This window comes from Seriola lalandi, unplaced genomic scaffold, assembly GCF_002814215.2.
Source record: "Seriola lalandi dorsalis isolate HSWRI2012SDOR001 ecotype SW California unplaced genomic scaffold, Sedor1 jcf7180002054883, whole genome shotgun sequence".
Classification (NCBI taxonomy): domain Eukaryota; kingdom Metazoa; phylum Chordata; class Actinopteri; order Carangiformes; family Carangidae; genus Seriola; species Seriola lalandi.
In genome coordinates, this window is record NW_019525658.1 from 2,709,423 (window position 1) to 2,733,523 (window position 24,101).

The 24,101-nt window shown below is 41.9% G+C and overlaps 2 protein-coding genes across 2 annotated transcripts in view; both read left to right on the forward strand.

Moving 5' to 3' along the window:
* ptar1 (protein prenyltransferase alpha subunit repeat containing 1) overlaps positions 1–6,281 on the forward strand; it is a 13,236-nt gene extending 6,955 nt beyond the window's left edge. Inside the window, exons 6-7 of the mRNA XM_023397781.2 lie at positions 1,777–2,180; positions 3,503–6,281. Coding sequence (XP_023253549.1) covers positions 1,777–2,180; positions 3,503–3,887 — 789 coding nt within the window. The 3' untranslated portion in view covers positions 3,888–6,281. The remainder of the gene's footprint in view (positions 1–1,776; positions 2,181–3,502) is intronic.
* A 5,356-nt stretch (positions 6,282–11,637) lies between these two features.
* The window catches only part of apba1a (amyloid beta (A4) precursor protein-binding, family A, member 1a), a 48,895-nt gene continuing 36,431 nt past the window's right edge, over positions 11,638–24,101 (forward strand). Inside the window, exon 1 of the mRNA XM_023397617.2 lies at positions 11,638–11,694. The gene's annotated coding sequence lies outside the window, so the exon portion shown is untranslated. The remainder of the gene's footprint in view (positions 11,695–24,101) is intronic.

Below are 24,101 nucleotides of genomic sequence, written 5' to 3' on the forward strand. Positions count from 1 at the left end.
TTCACAATTTCTTTGTTTACAACCCAAAAAGAATGAAGAAATAAGTGATCGTGGCCTTCTTGATTTCACTTTAAACTTCAGTTTACCAGTTCTTTAAGCACTTCAATGTTACTGTATTTTATGTATCTATATCTTCAATATTTTTTTTTCCCATTATTATCTGTTTTTCAGAAGGAAACATTTAAACATTGCTATAGTATTGCAGTATTGTTTACAGTTGTGTTTTACATTGCACATACTTTTATAGAGAATAGAGAAATATTTGATAAATATAGATAAAGTCATTTATGATGTGTCCAGTGATCCCCCCGAATTTCATAAACATCTGACCACCTTTGTGCCGACATGGCCCTATGAACAGTGTCTTTGGTTACAGTATGAGGGGATTGCTATGCTGTGTGTGTATTGCAGGCAAAGTGGTTACAAGTTACTATTTACTGGTATTTACTTACATTGAAAACATATGATCCACTGATGTGCATTGAAAATATATTAGATAATAGAAAAAGATCAAAACAGAGCAGTTCATGCCACTGCTGGTTGTTTTATTGTAAAGTTCTGTGACAAACATGATCCTTCATTTGTCCTGTATTTTACATCACACACTGTCCTCACTATCCACACACACACACACACACACACACGCACACGCCAGGCATCATCAGGAGACTGAACTGTGGATCAAGGACAGTACATATGTTCACTTGGACTCGAGGATGAACTGATTAGACTTTGGTGGTCAAAGGTCAAGCTAACTATGACCGCATAAAACACTTTTTAGCCATAACTCAAGACTTCACACAGCTATTATGACAAAATTTCACACAAGTGGTTCATATTTTATATGACTCTGGACAAACAGGGATGTAATCTGAAACTAGTCTGAATGAAGAAGGCAGACAACTGTGAGGCGGTGATTCTAGTTCAGATAATGAAGTCAAACACTGGATTATTGATGGTCATTATCAAAGGTAGACTCAATTTAATTTAATTTAAGAGTTATATTGTACTATAACACTGAGCTCTTTCCTCTGCTCTTCACACATCTGCGTTCTTCACTAACACCATCCTAAAGTCCCTGTCCCTGAAGACAGCAAAGACCAACAAGGTCATCGTCAATGTCAGAGTCACAGGAGGGGAGGAGTGGAGACAGAGCGGAGAGAGTCCAACTCCAGGACTCTGGACATTCACATCTCAGAGGACCTCACATGGTCCACTAACACCACTGCACTGGTTAGGACTGAAAGTAAGCCGGTCCTCTCCAGCAGCAGCTGGTGACCTTCTCCTGCCGCACCACAGAGCATCCTAACATAAGGCATCTCTGCGTGGTGTCAGGGCTCCAGCTCCAGGTCTGGAGGACGTTCGCAGCTCACACTGTGAGGACTCTACACACCCAGGTCATCATCTGTGTGAACGCTTCACCTGAGAAATGGCTTCTTTCCCAGAGCTGCTCTGAACCCGGCGTCCTCCACATGCTGCACTACACTGTAGTTAATGTCCTCATTTCTCAGGGATGAAGACATTCACCTCATGGTGTTTGGTCTGGTGCTCCTGTACTGTTCACTACCAGACACTGCTAATACTGTCCGTCACTTCACTGCCTTTTTATCTGTTATTGTTGATTTCTAACCTTTTTATTATTGACTTTTTATTGCATCATGTACAGAAGCTGGAAAACCAAATGTCTTTGTTCTTGTCTATTCTGTTGTAGTCTGACCTGGATCTAACCTCCCAAACAGCTGCTGTATTTCACCTGAACTCTCTCAATGTGTGCAGGTTTTCCATGATGAGCTGTCCTCGATGCGCCTCTGGGTGTCCATGCATGTGTCTGACCACAGCGGCTTCCACTACCGCCAGTTCCTGCTCAAGGAGCTGATCACTGAGCTCTCCCAGACTCCAGCTTCCACCACTTCCACCACTTCCACCACCACCACCACCACAACCACCACCACCACCACCACCTGTTCACCGCAGCACCGTTCCAGCACAGACCCCAGCACCAGCCCCCTCCATCACAGCCACGCCCAGGCTAACGGGGAGTTGTCAGGCGCAGAGGCAGCGGGGGAGGAGGAGAGGCAGCCCAGCTCCACCACGGTACTGCAGCTCTTCCACCAGGAGATGGAGCTGTGCTCAGACCTGATCCAGTCCTTCCCTGGACACGAGACCCTCTGGAGTCACAGGTGAGGCCACAAGTAATAAGGACACAAGGCTTTTACTATTAGCAGCAACTTATTATGAGACGGAGGTTTTCATATCAGTTCTAAATGCCATAAATAGGTGAAACTCAGGCACAGTAAACTGTAATCAGTGAGTGTGCTGTTAATGTAAGTTACTGCACAGGCCATGGAGCCTTAGAAAGAACCTCCTGCTTCCCTGAGATGTTTGTTTGCTGCCGTTCTTTGCTGATATTGTGAGGGATTGCTGGATTTCACCCATTCACACACACATTCATACTGCACTTTATTCTACATATGACTCCTTTCTACCACACACTCTCACACACACTCTCACACACACTTGTATGATACATCAGGGGCAATTTCTGTTCCCGATATCCCTCTGGAGCCGCAGCCACCTTTTGGCCAAGCATCCTTCTTTAGCCCAACAGTACAGTTTCGAGACCGCATGTGTAGGACACTGCTTTTTCGGGCCAGCGCCTCCTAGCGTTTAGGAGTACCAGAGGCTGCAGTTTCAGAACCATATTTCTATGTAGTTTTAAAGGTTTACTCCACCCAAATACTTCTTTCTGTCTTGTGGTCGCTAAGAGTTGCGTGTTGGGTAAATTGTGTAATTAGAATAATTAGATAATTATCAGATAAAATAAAGATGGATTAATATGCTACGGCCTTTGCAGTCACCAGATCTGGACCAGATATTTGAGAGAAAACAGAAATAACATGTTCTAATACTAATGTACTATGAATTTCCCTCCAGCTATAATTGAGTAGTTAATTGTTGGTAATAAAAGATTCTAATATTGTAATATAAGATAGTACATTCCTGCTGTAGCCTGCCGAGCCTTAGGTTCTGCAGGAACCCCCTTCTCCGTCAGGCTCTTTAAGCAGTTTCCGGATCAGACCTGAGGGCCAGACCATCACTCTCACACCTCAGTCGACCCCTCACAGTGAAACCTGTGTCCCAGGTGTGACAGTACATGTCAGCAGCTTCACATCTAGCTGGAGCGTCTGTGTTGGGGTGAATGATGATATTCTGGGTACAGCCAGGAGCTGTTAGACGTGTGTGTGTGTGTTAAAGTGTTAATTTGCTGCTTCCTGACAGGTGAGAAGGTGAGCAGTCAGAGATGAGACATGTGTCCTTGTTAACAAGGTTAAATGCGGTTGTGTTGTGATGACATATGGTGGATGTTAGTGATGTAATAGCCTCAGCTGTATTAGACCCTCTACGGCTAAAAGGACCATGTCCCACATGCTATTACATCTGTATTAGTGCAGAACATTTCAATAATAACATGGCTATATCTCCCCTCCCCCCCTCCCCTCAGGCGGCATGTGTTTTACTTGTGGCACGACTGGAGGATGGACCACCAGCACCACTGCAGTAGTAATGGAGGCAGCCAGTCGGTCCACCTCAGCGACAGCGACCCCGACCTGACGGAGGGCGGAGCTCAGAGCTGCGCGGGGCGGGGCGACAGCGTGAACGGACAGAGGCATGTTAGCGAACCTATGGAGGTGGACAGGGCGTCCTTACCAGACCCGCGTGATAGCAAGCGACTGAAGAGAGGCGTCCAGCTGCCGGCCCCCCCCACCCTGCCCTCTGAGCACAGCTTTGTAAGCGGCGTCCTGGACAGGTGCTCCAACCCTGAGCAGAGACGCTTCGCCCTGGCATACAGGAAGTGGTTAGACACTGTCATTGGTCAGCAGCCTTGAGACAGAGAGAGAACAGTTAGCCCCATCCTGTCTTTACATTGAAGTTGCCTTTAGACACAGATGTAGGATCAGCTTCCCCACTGTAGTGCTGACAGTAACTAATAGTTGTTCAAATGCAGTGTTGACTTTAGGAAGCCCAGGTTCTGTCCTGTCCTCCTGACAGTGAGTAGAGAGGATGAGGATGGGATGTTCTTCCTCAGAAACATCTGGATTCTTTTGAGCTTCATCTGAGCCAGTGCTCCTTCAGAATGGAAATCTGCACGCACGCACATACACACACACACACACACACAGACACACACACACACACACACACACACACAGCGCTCTTATTTCAGGTGTCTCGATGCCTCAGGACAGTTTTCCACAGCTCAGCTTCACCCACACGTTACTTCACCTCTCCCCAGATGTTTGAGCAGAGACGCTGAGTGAAGCTGCCAGAGGAGGAGGAGGAGGAGGAGGAAGAGGAAGAGGAAGAGGAAGAGGTAGAGGTAGAGGTAGAAGTTAAACAGGTCACACTTGTACGGAAGGGCCAAAAAGGCCAATATTATAAATAAAAATATTATTTAATAAATAGAATATCCTTAATTATTAAGGATTTAAATTAATTTAAATAAATAGTTAAAACTTGTTTGTTTCACCTCATTAGAATATTTTCAAGGTTTATTGGAGTCAATTTTAAAAGTCTGTTTTCTCGGGTGATTAGCTGAGAGCAGGAATCAGCTCTAACGGAAGTGACACGAGTGTGAGCGGGAAAAATTACATTATGAAAATAAATCTTTTAAAAAAGGTCAATTTTTAGTAATATTGCTAAAATGTTACCAGAAAAGTATTTGTCATTAATTAGTTGGGTTTTATATACCTATATTTATTCCTGTTTATTTTTGAATGTTTAATATTTTTATTTTATTTATCGGCTCTTTTGGAATCGAACAGAACGATCGTGGCTCTGATTAAACGTCTTGCAATTGATATTGGAAGCTTTTGTTTTAGCTCCTCTTCAGATGAACATTTTGACATTCGGTCCACCCCCCCACCCTTCGGTGCAGCGGTGGTCTTAAGCACAGCCGGACTCGGGGTTCCTCAGATTTCCATTCTGAAGCAGTAACCTGTATTAACCCTTTCACCTGGTGTTCTCCTTCACTGATCCTTGGTTTGCTGCTCATGGTTCATTTCTGGGTCAGTTAGTCCAAACATGTAGCTGTGTGCTAAGTTACAGTAGCTCGCAACAGAAATCCAAACAGCTTGTCACTAGCTAAAAGTCAGTCAGAGGTAATGTACAGGTCTTTAACCTTCTGACAACCTGCAGCACTAAACACCTGAGCAGAGAAACGTTCAGTGGGACTGATGTGACTTTGAAGGACAGAGTTCCCCAACATCCACTGGTGCTACATGCTGCCATCACTACAGCTGTTACAGGTGTGTAGTAACAGGTGAAACTGAACAGCACTTTGGGCTATTGATGATAATAGTCTGTCATTGTTTTCTTGGGTATAACAACAATATTACAGGCCAATATTACATTAGGCCAAGCTGCTTCATGTCACTACATTATTAAATAATACGTGTAACATCATAAAGGTCAAAATCTTCATCATGTGTTTGTGATGAGGAATTGGTTGTAGCACGCTGCAGCTGCAGGTGATAGCTCCTCCCTCTACAAAGTGTCATTATACTGAGGGAGGATGAGTGGTACTCTGTGTCTGACACACCTGAGTTCACCTGAGGTCACCTGTGTTCCAGGTCAAAGCTAACTGGCTGCAGTTTGAACAGGATCCATCTTTGACTTTTTGTTTTGGGTTATTACTAGTTTAGTCATAAGTGAACAAATACATGACTTGTTTCATCAGTGTTGCCATGGTCTTATTTTATTATATTATATTATTATATTATATTATAATAAAGACAGATTAGGCTGTGTCTGGTCTCAGTCTGGAGCCTGAACAGCTGATCTCCCGTCACAGTCACCATGAGCTTCCTCGTCACCCTCTCCATGTTGTACTTAGCTTCTCTGAGATCCGTCATCACCTCAGATCACTGTGTACATGATCATATATAATCTTCAAACTAGTATTTTGAGCCATGAATCCTGTAGGTTTGGTGCATATCATTAAGTGTACGTTGGGGTATTTTAACATCCTTACAAACCTAGAACACAAACTTTGAATACAAGTCTATCTATGCAGAAACGTTTTTTAATGGTTCTACAAGCTTTTAAAAGAATAATGTAGCTTCTGTTTTCTCAGATTTCTTCTTCAGTCAAGGGTTTGTCCTTCATGAATAATCCTGTGCATCTCATTCATTCTCTATTTATTTATAGAGTTAAAGTATTTTATCTTCACTCTCAGTGTTTGTCAACTGCTTACCAAGAGAATAAAGCTCATCTGGAATAAAGGTTTGTTTTCACCTGTTCTTTGTGTCTGTGTGTGTGCGTGCGTGTGGATCATCTCATGAACCACTGCACTGATGACCTGCTCATAGAATATTTACATGCTTCAACCCGTTTCTTGAACTGGTTCACGAAAGATTTCCAGGTTTGCTTTGGATCACGGTCCTGTTGTAGAAACCAGCCTCTCTTCACTTCCACTGCAGGATGTGTTCCACCCCTCCTGTGTCAGCCCAACCTTCCTGCAGCTCCTCTGCAGCCATGGATGTACAGCAGACCTGCAGTTTAATCTAAATCTCATCTGAACCCCCCCAACAATCCCTCCTAATGCTCGTACAGCCCCTGCAGCAGGATGTAAAAGACAAAACTTTTTCAAAAATTTTTCTCAACATATTGATTCTTCAGAAGAGAAGTTGTGGTTGTCACCTTCAGCACTGTTTTATTGTGGACTCTGGACCTGATAGAAACCTGGGTTGAACTGACTTTATCTCAAAATGTTTTAGGGTCATGATTTCATTCTGATAAATGTCCATAAAATCAAAAGTCTTATGAATCTGTTATAGAACACTAAACATGTTCAACAAAATGTAAAAACCAAACTGACTAGTTTTAAGTCGTCAGTTCAACGCAATGAAAAGCTGTTTAATCATCCTCATGTTCCCAGTGACGGAGCTACGGATAAATTCTGACTTCAGCTCTCATGTCTTTAGATGGCCTCTGGGAATATGCTTTTAAGGAGTTTACAGTGTTTGGTTACAAATATTATTTTTAGGCAAAACGAAAAAAAATAAATCAAAGTTATTCTCCATGTTTTAGACTGTAAAAATCCTCTGATTAATTAAGCAATATCACATGAGGGGGAGTGAGCTACTGAATATCAGCACGGCTGTGATTCGGTCATAGGTGCGAGTTCCACGAGCGCCATATTAGTTAAATAAACAACAACAGATTGTGAGTTGTTTGTTTATTTCATCATTTATTTGGTTACGCCAACACAAATAGTTCCGCAAGTGGACTGTTGCTAAGCAACACATAAACATTTTCCTGACCCGCACAGTGCACACTAGCTTGCTAATTTGTCTACACGTTACCTCAGGTGTGCGCTGATGTATCCAGGCGACCAGACATCATTTAATTCAAATGTTATTTCTGGAAATATATTCATCCTTGCTTAATTTGTGACAATAGATATATAACGACTGTAATGTCTGTAGATGTTTGTCTTACTGGCATAAAATATAATAACAACAGAATGAGCTAAAACGTGAGTTCTTCATCCGTGTAACGCTTTCCTGCAGCACCACAACACAACTACGCCTTGGTGAAAATGGTAATATGGATTTTCTGCTGAATATTTTACTGTTATTAGGTAAATTATTTATACACAAATGCGGGTATTTTAAAACCAAACCATGTATAAATCATTAGCTGAACGAATTTGAAATACTAAGCAAGTCTCTGAAGCTTATAAAAGATGATAAAGCCCTTAAATTAATTTCGTTACCTGATTTATTTAAGATAATTTGAAATAAGCCCCTTTTCTATTTTTCTTTCTTTTTATATGAAGTACTTTTTGTTTGTTTATTTCTGTAATGTGCTTATGCTCAACCGCTGTTAGTTCTTATTCTTTTCTGTGAAAAAGATAAATGCCTTATTCGTTTTTATCTTTATATGTTTTTGAATAAAACAAACAAAACAAAAAAACACAACTACGCCTCCGCATATGTCACTCTCTGACATGTTCATTCACGTTGAGCAAATACAATAACAGGTTCTAATAATTTCCATTCATTACAATGACTGTTGTAACGCTAATTAACCTTTAATAGAACAGCTGTAAAGCGGAGTAATACATGTAGTTAAAAGTCACAGTGTTGTTATACTCTATATTTTTTAACATGGTTTTCCACATTAAAACTGTATTTTCCTCATTGAGAAATCTGTATCAGGCCTTGTGCCCCACCCACCACCTTGTTGCTCCAGGTTGACAGGTAAAAGAGCAAAGAGTATCAAGATGGTTAGAGGGGGAAACATCAGATTCAGCCACATGTTTGAGCCCCAGTCAGACCCAGACTCAGATGAAGAGTCTGTTGAGACCAGAACCAGAACCTAGCAGACGTATCACAATGGTTAGCGCAGTTAGCATCTTTTATTTGTTTGTGTTGTTTGTTAGCTTGTAACTGGCAGTGACTGACACAGTGTTAGTGGTTAAGCTAATATAAACTCTCTCTCTCTGTACTGACAAGGTTTCAGGTTTATTTAGCCCCGCCCCCTGTCCCCACAAGTTGACAGGATTGGTTCCTTAGGCTTGTGACGTATGAAACCCTGGCTGTTTGAATCTGTTTTTATGAGACTGTCACTGATTCACTGCAATTCAAGGAGAAAATGATACTGATACTGTATCTCTTGTATTATATAGTTAAATGTAAAATGTTCTGTAACAAGATTTTACACATTAATAAAGCAGCAAACATCTATTTTCTATTTAGCGATATAGTGGAGTAATGACATCCTGAACAGAGAACAAAGCCAAACCCTCTCTGTGTGTGTTGTAACATTAGTTTCTCTGAGCTTTTCTTTGGTAGCCATTCTGTCAGTGGAGGCATGTTAGTGCATGTGAGTCCCCTCCTGTTAAACCGTTGGTTCTCCCCACGTTTATAAACACACAGGCTCCGCCCACAGGTGAGATGTCACAGTGCTATATGCAGCATTAGGGGGAAAGTGACCATCAAGACATTGTGACTACTGGCTCAAATCCTGGTCAGCTGATGGACCGTCACAACATCCATATAGTCTTTGGATCGGCTCCATCAGTCATTCATGCCGCCAGTCCCAGTGAATCAGTCCATGGCTGAATTTCTTTCCCAGTCTGACTGTGGAGCCAATACTGGTCTGGCTTTACTGAGATTGAGAGTCCTACAAGCTTCTAAAGACTACAGAGGTCTGTACTACAAAGCAGGATTTGAGTTTATTGAGGTAAGTTCAGGTTTTAACCCTGTGTTTTCATTCCTATGACAGTGGTTCACTTGTTACTGAGGTAAATCACCATGGTAACTTACGCTGAACTCCTAACCTGCTCCGACGCAGTTTAACTTCCAGGATCAGATCAAAACCTGTCAATAGCCAAACTACTGACCAATCAGATACCTGGAAAAACTGAGTCATCATTCCCTCAGGATCCTGACAGGGACGTTTACAATAAAGTGTTCAATATAACGAACAGTAGACATTTATATAAATTCGTATTGTTCGAATCATTTTGTTGTTCCAGGTCTTGCGTGTGTCCACTCTCTGTTTTATGACAGAGCTTGCATGGAGAGTTTATCACACTAAATAAACATGTCATAACTTTTATAGATTCATTTTCAATTAAATCCGACAGGATTCCTGACTGTACTGATGCTCTTATTCTTCTTCATCAAAAAAACTAAACTCCTGATGTCTTTAATTAGAACAATGATCCACACACTGTTGAATATTTCCCATGATTATACATATGATTTATAATTTTTAAACATTTCAGTCCGACTGACTCATCAGACATCAACTACGTCTCTCCTCTTTTCTCTCTCTCCTCTCTGGTGGGAAAATACCCTTGGATCTGTCCAGCAACACTTCAGCTCCTCCAAAAAGGTGGGTGAAGGTGGGACCTCAAAAGGGATGGAAACCGGAGTCCATTGAAAGAATAGGTTTTCCAACCAAATGTGTAGTCAGTGCATCATCCAGTCCAGTCTTGGCAAGGGCTGCGTGAAGCGTTGCTCGCAATGGGCAGGATCCTTCTCTCAGCTCAGCGCTCCCAGAACTCCTGAGGGAAGTCTCGAACCCATCCTTAGCTTCTACGCTTGCAGGCTCAGCTCCCTGGCGAGACCCGCCAGGTGAATGATCCTACCTAGGGTTAAATACACCTTCAAAGGCCTGAAATTGAGAGTTGGACGCCCTAGTTGACATGCAGTTGTTGTTGCATCATCCCCATCCTCACCTGAATCCCAGGAGACCACCTGAGATCTGAAGGAAAAACGTGACCAAAACACAGGACATGACTCAGAACCTCTAGCAAACCTCTTAGCCCGAAACCCAGAACCAACAAGCTAGCAGGCCGTGGATTGGGGTCACAGCCTGGCAAACCAAGTGAGAGCTGTGGCTGGGTGCAGTCGCGATTGGAACTTAACAGCAGCCTTACCTGTATGACTTTATCCCACCAGACAAACAATAAGCTAGCCCGGCAGCTTAATCGTAGCCTGCTGCTAGCCTGCCTGGAAATCACTTGCAGCTAGGTAATCCAAGTGATCGGAATGTCCAGCAAATTTATCAACCAGACAAACAATATCTAGCCGTTCAGGCAATATGAACCTGCTACCAGCTGGCTTACCTCTTTCTTTTCTTTTTTCTTTCTTTGCTAAGCAAGAAAACCAGGTAAGAGCTGTGTACTATATCCACAGCTCGTAACCAGACTGCAGCATTCGGAGGAATTTGAACACACAACCAACTGTTAAAGACAGTCAGTGTAGTTGGCGAGCGAGCCAACACAACTTGGAACTGACTCAGAGCTGTTTTTTCTTCTACTCCATGTGTCAGTATCTTGATGGTTCATAATGTTAAATGTCTGTTTTCGTTAGTGACGGCTACAGTAGGTAACGTTATCTAACTTCTTGTTACCCATATTGTGAATGTGTTCAGCAAATCGCTATCGCTAGCTGGCTAACTGTTAGCATTGCTATGGAGCATATCACAGTGATTGCTAGCATGAGCTAATGGTTGCGGCTGGATTGTTTTTGTTTTCTCTCATGTACACAAAGTTACTTTATTCAGTTGAGCTTCTATGTTGTGTGTTTAGTGGAAGATTTCTCTGAGCTTCATTAACACCTTGCTGACTGAGAACATGAAGGGGGGGGGGGGAAAGCGTGGACAAAGAAGCTTTGTTTTGGTCTGAGATGCTGCCACATCTAGTAGCAATAATAATCATTTACAGAACCTTTAAACACTTGATGTTTATCAGAGGGGTCTTTAAAATGTGTTTTAGTAATGTCAACCAGAATTAAATTCCTGACGTGAACAGTCCTGAAAAGTTTTTACAAAATAAACACCAATATTCTTTATAAATATTTCATAGTTGTTCCTTTGTTTCACACATAAACAATGTCTTTTTTTGTTTTTTCTTCTTCTTCTTCCATGTTTCGCCTTGACAGACATTAAATAAACAGTCAAACTGGTCAGGCTATTTTCTGTGTCTTATGATGATGTGACGGTGGCGGTGGGAGAGGGAGGGGCTGGGAGGCAGGCAAACACACACACACACACACACACACACACAGAGAGAGAGAGAGAGAGAGGCAGACGGCAGCGACTACAGGGAAGATGGAGGACTGTGTGTCGGCGGCGGAGCAGACCTCCAGCCTGCAGCTACATCCCCGCTGAAAGCAGGTGAGTCCGCTTGTGGTTCGGCTCAGATGCGGCTCAGTATCGGCCGACACCCACAGCTCGGAGGGCGGCGTGTCGTTGCTGGGCTGCGGGGACGGTGTGTTGTCGCCGCTCGGTGTGTTGACGGTTTGAGGAGTGGCTACACGGACAGATAACGGCGCGCTTCAGAGAAAATGCAATACCGGGATCCAGAGGGACAGACACGCAGAGCTGGCTCTATGTACGAGGCTTTGTGCCGGGCTGAAGCGCGACCGCCCCCCGACCTGACATGAATGAAACGGCCCACAGAGGCCCTGTTTTGGCAGGTGCAGAGTCCCGGCAAAGCTGACCACAATCCAGTCCACACTCCGGCCTGGTTGAGTATTGATGCTTCCTGGGTGCTGTCTCTGTCCAGATCGAGTACATCGGTTCATGTGATGCAGAAACTAAACGCAGACACATGTTGTGTGAGTGTGTGTGGCCTGGTTGTTGTTGACAGAGATGCTGCAGGTTAGTTTGTGGTTATGCAGTCTGTCCGGGCTGCAGCACCTCCATCCAGAGACGTGGTTCATCACGTCCTGATGAAACCACACTGGAAAATAAAAGAGATTGAGCCAACGTACTGAATATTCCTGCAATCGTTCTTACAGTCATCACATGTAGCCTAAGTGTGTTTTTTAATGTATTGTTAAACAGGGTGTGTGTGGAAATATTAGAGATGCTCCTGTTTGTGTCAGCAGGTAGAGGGGTGTGTCTGTGTTTGATTGACAGCAGCAGGCAGGCTGGGAAGGAAATATAAATCTGTTGAAACTGTAAGTCATGGTACCGACTGTTTACTGTGCTGCAGCTGATCAGTGTGTCTCAATTATGTCCACACTCACACTTTTCATTTAAGAGCGTAACTGAGTTCACACTGACGGCAACACGCATGGTTCACCCATAACAGTTTCCATTAACTTGCTTAATGCACAATTTGAAACTGCGAAATTGAAGTTATAATATGTAACTTTTCCTAATTAGAATGTCTAAAAACAACTAGACCTATTTTCTATATGTTGTTGAATTGTGTTCTTATGTTATCCAAAACGTTTCCAGCAATTCTCAAACCAGAGAAGTAGGTGATTTTAATCATGGTATCGCTCTGTGTCATTTGGTTTCCTCATTGTCATTTTGGTATCCTCTATGATCACGTCTGACAGAAGCTAATAATAATAATAGCTAATAATTGACTTTTATCTGCTTTTAAGCCAGATACACTTTAAACACCTTGGTGGCTGTCAACTCTATATTTTAACCAGAAGAAGGATTTTAGTCATCGGAAGTCTGGATCTGAAGTTATCAGAGAAAATAGCTGAGGAAATGTTAGACAGCTCAGCTACCAGCTGCTGGAGACGTCCTGTCCTGCATGTCCACTGAAGAGCGTCTCTGAATCTTCTGATTTTTAAGTGAAACTGCTTTCTGGGTGTTTCTACTGGTTTTAATCCCCTGGTGTGTTTGTTATGGAGAGGAGGACACCTCTGTGGATAATTCGGCTGCTGGTAAAAACCTGCTGAACATCTGGTTCATTAGTTATCAGAGAAACAATCAGGAAAAAGGTTAGCATCAATCTCAGCTCCATCTCTTCCCTGAGTCTCTGTCCTCCGTACAGCGTCGCTCAAACACTGACTTTAAATGTCAAACTGCTTCATTCAGTGTTTTTGACAGTTAGAATCTATTTGATTTCCTGAACCACTGACACTGAACGAATCCATGAAACTGTGAGGAGCTTATGGTAATGGTGGTGAAGACAACAACTCCCATGATCCCATGCTATTTCATTACATTACCCAATGCCGTCTTTTATTAGTGTTTTGATTGAGAGACGCCTAGAGGCAAAAGTTACAGAAAAAAACAAGTTTAAAAACAAGTAATGGAAACACGTGAAATTACATGAGGTGGTTTTTCAGACTATTCCACAAAACAACATTTCACAAAAGCAAAATAGAAACACCTTTTTCACACTCAAGTCATGGCTCCTGCTCTATCAGGCCCCAGGGAGCCAGTTCTCACTGCTGGAAATCTGTTACCATGTTTAATTGGAATGATATCGTGAGAGGAGAAAACCCAGTTCTATTCAAATAACAGCGCTCAATGGAAACACAGATGCTTCAAAATTGTGTTTTGTTGACTTCTGAAATTTTTTTTTCTATTTTGTGCAAAACTGAAATGGAAACCTGGCTAAAGTTAAAAAGATGAGTGTGAAGTGCTGGACCTTCACCGGAAGCCATCTTGGCTTATAGTAGAAGGGGAGCGGTCTGGGTATTGTTGGAAAAAATCATTTGTAATTCAAAAATCAAAAAAAAAAGGCATAAGTGAACTATAAAGAAAAGTCCAAAAAAAGCCATAAATAAATAAATGCTATATACTACTACTACTTTACTACTTCTACTGGTATAAAGAAATGAAAAAGGAATTGCCAAAAACCAAAAACAGACCATTTTGATTGGTTTTTCGTTTTTTGATTCTGACTGAATTTTTTTTTTTCCATTTTGGTTTTAAAACAAATATCAGACTTATGGTTTTTTTTTTTGGTTGTTTTTGAATTACAAATGAAGTATGTTTTATCCGATGATACCCAGACCCGGAGGGGCCGACACATTCTGGCTGAAGGAGAACATCGTCGTCAGCGTCCATTGTGGTGTGATTTTCCACGTCACATGAAACGGGGCCACACAGGAACAGTAAAATATTTAGTTTTAAGTCACATGACCAAAACAGCAACATTTTGATGGCCAACAGTCACTTTAAGATGTTGTGATTATTTCCGTCTGGTGCCCAACAACAGTGTTTGATTTGAGACAACACTACCCTATTGAAATTCACACAGCACGCCGGTGATGCTGTGTACACATGTGAGTGCACTAATGGAAGTGTGTGAACGGAGACACAGTTTTCATCAAGCTGAGCTGCAGGAAGTGTTCATGTTTGTTAGCAGAGGAGCTGATGTGTTGTTGTGCAGCAGCTGCTGTCTGCCTCGGTTTGACCGTCTCTGCCCATGATGCATCACTGATCTCACTGCTTTATGTTTAAAAAGAAGACAGCTGATTGGTTGTGTGGACGGTTCCTGATGAGCAGGGCTGAACGAGATCCAAAACAAATCATATTGTGTTTATTTTGGCAGATATTGTGACTGCGATATGAGTCAAGATTATAGTGACAATTGATCTTTGTATTTGATTTTCACAGGAAAAAAATATAAAATGATGATGATGTGATTTTTGTTGGGTCTTGTACCAAACAACCACGTTCCTTTACATCTGGAGAATATGATCTATGAGGCCGGGGCGTCTCTGTAGCACCACAGCGCTTCATTATGGTCTGTTGTTGTGACACATTTTACCTTCATCAAAAAAATTACAGCTCCTGTGATTTGGATATTACACTTGGCTGATAATATTTCCATTAATTGTTCAGCTCTACTAATGATATTCTGCTGAATTAAAGCCAGACTCAGACCAATCATGATGTGTTCTCAGAGGAGAACAAAGGACGTGTGAATTACACACACTATGTTTGTTGCTCTCTCTCTCTCTGTCTGTTCTGTGGTTGTGGAAACAGATAAGTACTAAATCCAGTCTCAGTGTGGTTACTGTTGCTCAGCACTGATGGACCTTTTCACACAGACATGACACAGCAGGAAAAGCTCAGGTGTAAATAATGACATGATGGATCACACTCAGCGACCCTGGTGTTGATCACGTTGTCTCACTCTCACACTGAAATGACATCATCAGATTTCATTGTTCCTAAGAAAGTTAGAGGTAGTTAACATCAAATTTATCATTTTTACCTTAAAGTTTAACTTAAAGCTCGTGATGTTGATGCAGGAAAGTCACTGACATTAATGTGATGATCATGAAATAATTAAAATAATATAAAAAAACAGCTGCTGATGATGTTTCCTCCTCTGGAAAACGTCAGGTGTGACAAAGACTGATGGTGGATTGATGCCGAGCCTACACTCACTGTGTGTTTACCAGTCTACTGATTGTCCTGCTGTTAGTATAACTAGTCAGTGATTGTGTGTCAGCAGGTGTTATGAATTTAAAGGGTGTGGACGCCACACCAGCACAAACAGCCCTGTGCAGGTGTTACACCACTTTCTGTGACAAACAACTGAGGCAGGAAATCTGTTGAGATATTGTCACATTCTGTGTTTTGGTGCAGATGAAGTCAGTTTTTTTTAAAACTCAGTTTCGCACAATTCCTTACATTTAATCCAACTAAATATCACCTGTCTCATGTAGGTTAGGATTACTGCTTCGTTTTACAGTTTTTTTCGATTGCTTAAGCACGATTTGGAAAACAGGGCCCGGTTTTTCAAAACACTACATACAATTAGCAGAACACTTCAGATCCTTTGCAAAATGAAACTGTCTTGTAAAAACTAAACACTAATTTATAAAAAACATATTTTGTTACCATATGAAACACACACGTTTCATATGACTTAATTCTGTTTGAACCATTTACACACTGCTGTGCTTTTAGCAATTATACTTCTCAGTGATTAGGGCACTGTAAGTGAAGTACAGGGAAAGGGCAAATATACAATAAATTCACCAAACACTTCACAAGACCAATGCTGCAGACTGATGAAACTATCATGTATTTCTCTCCATACAGACAAATCAGTCAACATGGAGAATCACAACAAAATATGTCCCAGTTTTCATGCTACTACAGTCGTGTGCATGACACTGTAGTAGTAGTATCAGACAAACATATAATGCTGTATCCAGTACAGGTTACAATTACAGTAAAAAAAAATAAAAAAACATCTGACAGTACAATACAGTACAGAAAATACTAGACATTATCTCTTCACCTAGCTGGATCTGGCCAGAGAATTTCATCAACATCACAGGCGATATCCTCATTGGCAAGACAACATGGGAAGAACCGTTTTGAATGTCGAATCCATCCTTGCACAGCTGCGGCGTCGACTTGGTCACAGGCCTCCTCCATGGCCTGAATGAGGGGTACCTGAGCCTGGGGCCGGAGATCGTAAACCCTCCACCGCCATGCAGAGAAAAACTCTTCCATTGGGTTTAGAAACGGAGAGTATGGAGGAAGGTAGAGTAATGTAAACTGTGGATGGTGTTGAAACCAGTTCTGGACCAGAGCAGAGCGGTGGGATGACACATTGTCCCAGATGACAATGTGTTGCATCTGGTGCATTTGGTTTACTGCTGTGATGATGTTGTGCAATCAGTCCAGAAATGTGAGAATGTGAGGTTTGTTGTAAGGGCCCATATTGGCATGACGAATTTCATTTGATAAATTTGGTCCTCTTCTTCTTTGAGCACGTTCTCCTCCTGCTTCAGGTCTTCCTCTACCTCCACCTCCGCCTCTTCCTCTTCCTCTACCTCCACCTCTTCCTCTTCCTCTACCTCCACCTCCGCCTCTTCCTCTTCCTCTACCTCCTTCTCCTCTGCCGTGGATTCCCCATCTCACCCTCACTCTTCTTCTGACTCCTTCCATTTTGGTTGAAGACATTTTTATAGTGCTTTAACCTGATTGTCGTGTCTACAATTAAGCAAACGTGTTTGCGCACCTGATGGCTGTGTTTAACCAACTGGCTCATAGATGTGGTAATTTGACAGTCAGTGCTTTGGAATTGCAAGGAAGTGACATCATGATATACTTCTGTGTCTAATGTATACAAGTGTGTTTCGTGTTTTGGAAATCACTGTGTGTATTGTTTTGCAAAAAGTGTGAGGCTGACATTGTGCTTATAGTGGTGCAAATCTGGGCCGATGTTTTGCTCCTTGAGTGTAAGGTTTTGATAATTGTGTAATACTTTTGATTTTAGTGTTCATGCAATCGAAACTGTAAGAACATGAAATGTCTGAATGATTTATTTCAGCTTTTATTTCTTTCATCACATTCCCAGTGTGTCAGAAGTTTACAGACACTTTGTGAATGAATCTTGGTCCTTTCCTACTCACAGATCTGGTGGAACTGAGTCAGGGTTGAAGGCCTCCTCCTCGGTCACATATGCCTTTTCAGTTCTGAGCCTCGTGATGGTGACTATACCCTGACACCCCTAAAGTGGACCGTACCATTTCTTAAGCTTGACATTAGTTGAACGTCTCTTCCAGTGTTGCTAATTTAGCTACTTTTCAGAAACCTTCAGTGACTTTTTTTTTATTTCTTAGCCACAAATCTAGTGACTTTTTGGACAAACCCTCAGGCTACATTCCAGAGAGTTGCCAGCTCTGCACCGCGGGCAAGAGGCACCTGTCTCTGTGCCTACTCTGTCCAATGGGACGCAGAGAGGTGTTTGCACAGCAGATGACTGAGAGAAAAAAATGAATAGAAAAAAAAAAAGATATTCTCAGTATTCAGTCACTATGTTTCAGTCACTGTTCTGACATGTCAATGAGAACAGCTTTATCGTGAGTTCAGCTGTATTAAAATACTGTATATGTGAGCGCAGAGAGGAGGGGAGAAGCAAATGTTGATGAATGAATGAACGTCTGCTTCATTAGTTATCAGAGAAACAATCAGAACAAAGGTTAGCATCAATCTCAGCTCCGACTCTTCCCTGAGTCTCTGTCCTCCGTACAGCGTCGCTTAAACACTGACTTTAAATGTCAAACTGCTTCATTCAGTGTTTTCAACAGTTAGAATCTGTTTGATTTCCTGAACCACTGACACTGAAGGAATCCAAACCAGGAGAATCTTACAGCAATGGTGGTGAAGACAACAACTCCCATGATCCCATGCTATTTCATGATGTCACCCAACGCCGTCTTTTGTTATTGTTTTGATTGAGAGACCCTTAGAGGCAGAAGTTACAGACTGTGTGTTTAATAGACAGGGAAATAAACAGGAACAGATCTCAACCTATCTATGGGAACCTTTTCTGTGGTTTCCTTCTGTCCCATGTGACATGAACGCAGCATTAAGTCAACATTAACATGTTCAGGATTTTGTCCGGGGAGAAATAAGCAGGCTGTTCATTAGTTCATTCCTTCCAGTATGAAGTCTTCATGCCGTGATGAACCAGTGACACACACTCAAGACAAACGGAGAACACACACACAAACTGTGACACAACCTGAGCCGCTGCTCCTGCTCCCAAATGTGAGGTGATGGATGAATGATGATGGTGATGAAGAGCAGTGAAAGGCCCAGGGCTCCAGGAGCTGCTGCCCCATCACATCACAGTCTACCTCACACTGTGTCAGAATGAAGGATAGGGTCAGTCGAGGAGCTTTGGTGTTTGCTGTGTGATGAAGCTGTGCCTGCTCATCTCTGCTTCTTACCTGTGCAGGTAAACAAACACCACAACTGTCCAAACACTGAATCCAAACAACTCGCCATCTATATAAGAGCGTGTTTGTGCACAGTCGTTTATCAGACAAACAGAACTCTGGGTAAAGGTTAGCCTCTCTTTACACCCATCAGCCACAGAGTGGTTCACGTCGCTCACACAGCACAGACACACACACAACATGCCGTCAGCGTGGAAGGACACAAAAGACACAAAGCGTGTAATCTGTAAAACCTGAGAGGCCAAAGTAAAGAAGGAAAAACCAGGAAACATTCGAACAACAAACTTAATCAGACAATTAAATGCACAGTATGCCTCTCTGGGTCTCAGCTTCTCCCGCCTCAGTTTCCTTCAGTGTCAGTGGTTCAGGAAATCAAACAGATTCTAACTGTTACACTGAATGAAGCAGTTTGACATTTAGAGTCAGTGTTTGAGCGACGCTGTACGGAGGACAGAGACTCAGGGAAGAGTTGGAGCTGAGATTGATGCTAACCTTTGTCCTGATTGTTTCTCTGATAACTAATGAACCAGATGTTCAGCAGGTTTTTACCAGCAGCTGAATTATCCACAGAGGTGTCCTCCTCTCCATAACAAACACACCAGGGGATGAGAACCAGTAGAAACACCCAGAAAACAGTTTTGCTTAAAAATCAGAGATTCACCGATGCTCATCAGCGGACACAGGACAGGACGTCTCCAGCGGCTGGGAGCTGAGCTGTCTGTCAGACAAACACAACACTGACACATGATCATAGAGGATATGATGTCATTGACAGGAGACCAAAGGACACGTACTGTTTCCATGATTAAAATCACAGATTTCTCTGGTTTGAGAATTGATTTAAACATTTAGTAAAATGTAAAAACACAACTCAACAACATATAGAACATAGATCTAGTTGTGACATTTTGATGTGTAGAAGTTACAAATTATGACTTCAGACAATGAGTCATGAAGCAGAACAACTCAAAACAGATCAGTTTACAAATGTAATTCGGCTCCATGTACATTTTATTAATATGCAGAGAGTGATCAAAATGATTTAGCCTGCATTAAACCAGGCTGAATAAACCTTCCAGTTCATCAGCAGTAAACCTTTCCTCCTGTTTGTCATTGTCTGTATGATAATAAAATGAACAGAGAGCTGAATTACATCTGTAATCAGCTTCATGACAGACAGTTTAAGTTGTGGCTTCAGCAGCATCAGTACCTGTGTTGTCTGTATTGCCATCACTAGCCATGCTGGACTCGTGCTGCTTGCTCCTGTGAGTCTTTCTCACACAGCTGAACACTGGGCCCATACAGCATGCTCACCAGCGCTCCTCTCCAGCTGGGCCAGTAGATGGGATGCGAGGGCGAGCTGACTTCCTGTTGGCTCCCTGCTCACAGTGATGGGATAAAATAATGTAATTACACAGCTCTGCTGCTCTTTCTAGAAAGATGTCTTCACTGTTTTACAGCCGCTCTCCTCCAGTGATTGTGTGTAGGAAAAAAAAATGCTTCTCAGGCCATGTGTGTGTCACATGATGCATGAGTGCAGGAGGTTGTAATACCCATTGCAGCCACTAGGCTCCACATTACACTTAACAGCCCAGCTCTGTTCCTGAGGGCTGGGCTTTGATATGGAACACTATAGAGACTACCTCCAAATGATAATGTAAATTTGAAAATGAAAATGTTCCACAGTAGTAATGTAATTTTCCACATATGTTTGTGTTAATTGAGTAAAAATGAAAATGCGATAAACCAATTTGCATTTTCATTTTCACATGCTTATGAGCATTCTAGGTACTTATTAAAATGAAAATGGAAAAGCAGTTTGACATTAATTTTCAAAGTCATGCTCTGCTGCACAGTGTACAATATTCAAATGTTATTTTAATGAAAACTAAAATGCAATATAAACCATTTAATTTTCCACATTTGCAAATAATATTCAGGTCAAAATGAAAATGCAATTTTCTTACAATTTGAAAATAAAAATGAAAACAACATTTGACATTTCATTCACGTCTTCACCTGCTCTACAGTGGACAGTATTCAAATGCACTATACAAAACATCTATTGCATTTTCATTTTAACTCAAATAACACAAACATATGTGGAAAATGACATTTCTATTGTGGAATTACATTTTCATTTTCAAGTTTACATTATAATTTGAATGTAGCGCCCTATGGGCTTCCATACTTGGGCAGGGTTTCTCTCTCTCTCCTGTAATTTCTAGAAGTTAAATCTATTCGAAGTCCGACTGTTATGGTCTACATCACAGTCAAAGTCTACCAGCCCCTGAGTTCCTTTAACAGGGTGATTCAATGGTGGCTGAGCCCTGCTGTAGATTGACAGGAATGTGTATCCAAGGCAACACACAGCAAGGTAAAAACGAATTTACCGTGTTGGCATGTTAAAGGTGTTCAGGGCTGGTTTCACAAAGACAGACTCTTACTGTGTGTAAGAGTCAGACTTCAGATAGACGTCTGAATTCATCTGTTTAACAAAGCAGTTTAGTTCTTGACTATCTTAAACCAGACTGTGGTACAATCAATTCTGGATTGAATAAGACATTTTTCAAAATAAAGAAAATGGCCGAATGAGGAACCAGATTCAACCCCTCAGCTCCGTTTACTCCAGCAGAAAATGTTTGTCTACTGGAAGAATTCAACAGTTACAAAGACTTGACTTGAGGAGTGAAACAATAAAGAGAAAAATCTGATTTGGAAAAAGATGGCTGTAGTCTCCAGAAAATTAATTCCCTTCTCTTTGCTCTCTCTGTAACAATGTTAGCAGACCACAAATTATGAGCCACTGCTCAGTGCAGGTGTCACTGATTGTTACCATGGTAACCTTGGTCTTAGGACTGAATTAGCCTGGGGGTAAGGTATCTAATGTCTTAAAATGAGTTAGTCTTTATTTCTGTGAAACAGTTGTACTTGTATTAGATTAATCTGTGAGCAAAATGAAGACGACCAACACTACAGACCAGTCTGACATATCTCTGTGAAACTGATCCCTGATCTGCTGTCTGAATAGACTTTATCAGCAGCAAACGAGCAGCATAGCCAAGAATTCTTCCTTTCTCAACATCCTTTTCCTTTTTTATTTTTTAAAACGAAATGTATTCAATGGAATTTCCCAAAACTATTTTACAATCTGAAAAATAGATTTATTTTAACCTTGGTTGCATTAATATGTTTGGACTCAAACAGTAAGTTAGATAAATTTCAAGACAGAAAAAAAGAAAAGACAAGAAATGTATATTTACACAAATAGGCATCCAACCTAACAGACAAACAAACCAAGATTCAATGAATTTAACTCGGCCGAACTCGACTAACTTCATTAACTACATCTGTCCAATCCTGTCTTTTTATTTCTAAAAACAACAGGAAGCATCTTCCCTGACTAAGAAACAATGAGGGTAGATTTAAAAAGTCAGTCATTCCCCCTCAGAGATGGTCAGTGCTGCAGTTTGCTGCAGTTTGTGGGTTCTTTGTTTGACAGCTCCACCTCTGTCCACCAGCCTCAGCTTCATCTCGGTGGACAGAGGCAGCCTGCAGTCGGCCGCCTGCTAGGACCACAGAGGGTGAAATAAGCGGAGGTCCTGGTGGAACAGGAGCGGTGAGAGGCCTCCACAGTACAAACACACTCAGATTAAATAAAGAACATGAGGAAATGGTTCCAGGCTGCAGCCACTCTGTGATGTACATTTCTGCCTCCTTGAGCAGCCTGAGGCAAAGACTGCACCTCTAACAGCACAGTGAGTGTCAGCCGTGACGAGGCTGAAACACTCCCAGGATAGACAGTGGTTTTCTGCTGTGTTTTGATGCGAGCTGATTAGACGAGGTCAGTGAAACACACTTTGATTTTTAGGTGAATCTGTGTATAGCTTTGTCGGAGTTGTTTTTTTTGTGATGTGACACTTGTAGGATGAAAACCTCTAAGTTACACATCCATTTTCTTTCTTAGCATAAACACTGCAAGCTCAGCAGGCAGTCGATGTCCCGCAGGTCGTTGATCGGAAGGTCGTGGTTCGATTCCCGGCTCCTCCAGTCGGTGTGTCAAAGTGGCGAGATACTGAGCCCTGAGTCTGCCCTGGTGTGTCAGACTGTGAATGTTGTGGTGTGAAATGCTTTACGTGGTCAATGAGACTAGAGTGCTGTATAACTGCGGCCCATTTACCAGGTTTCTACTCTGGATTGACTGTAGAGAAACATCAGTGCGGGTGATGTGATGATCAGGCCTGTATTTTGACAATGTTGGATTTTTACTTGTGATATAATATTTCTTTTTGTTAATGATTTCATAGTCAGTGATTACAGTTTGTAGGATTAGCTACGGACATAAAGACGTTTCTGTTCATTCTTATTTATCAACTGATTAGTTGAAACAGGAGAGGAGAGGCAGAACTGAATCTAGGGCAGGTCTCTGTGTGTGTGTGTGTGTGTGTGTGTGTGTGTGTGTGTGTGTGTGTGTGTGTGTGTGTGTGTGAACTCAGGCTGTGTCTCATAAATCCAGACAAAAGACACATTTCTGTGACTGTGCAGCTTTACAATGATGATCATAAATATGGAAAACTGTTTGGCCAGCTGTGATTGTGATTCAGCTGACTGTGACTCAGACAAATACAGTAACGTTACTGTAAGTAGGCAGTGCTCTAGTGTCTTATAGTTCCTCCTTTATATGGTTGAACATGAACCTCTGGATCTCCCGTCCACTAATCAGTCTAATCGCTAACCTTGGGCAAGATACTGGCCCCTGAATCTCGCTCAGTGTAGCATCAGCGTGTGAATGTGCGAATGATCGACCGATATGGGTTTTTCAAAGGCCCGTGCCGATGCCAATATTTAGAGAGCAGGGCGGCCTGTGGCTGATAAACAGAGCCGATATCTTTTTTATTCCTGTTGAATCTGATAAAATACAAGAATTTAATAACAATAACAAATAAGACACAAAATTGCTGAACATAAATGTTGTTTGCATTGTCTGCAAATAGATCTGAACTCTGTCTGCAGTGCACTTATTTTAAATTAAAAGATGTTAACTTAAATGTCCACAGGTAAACTTGTAAAACTTATGAATGGAAAATAAAGTTTGAGTGCACTTGGGAG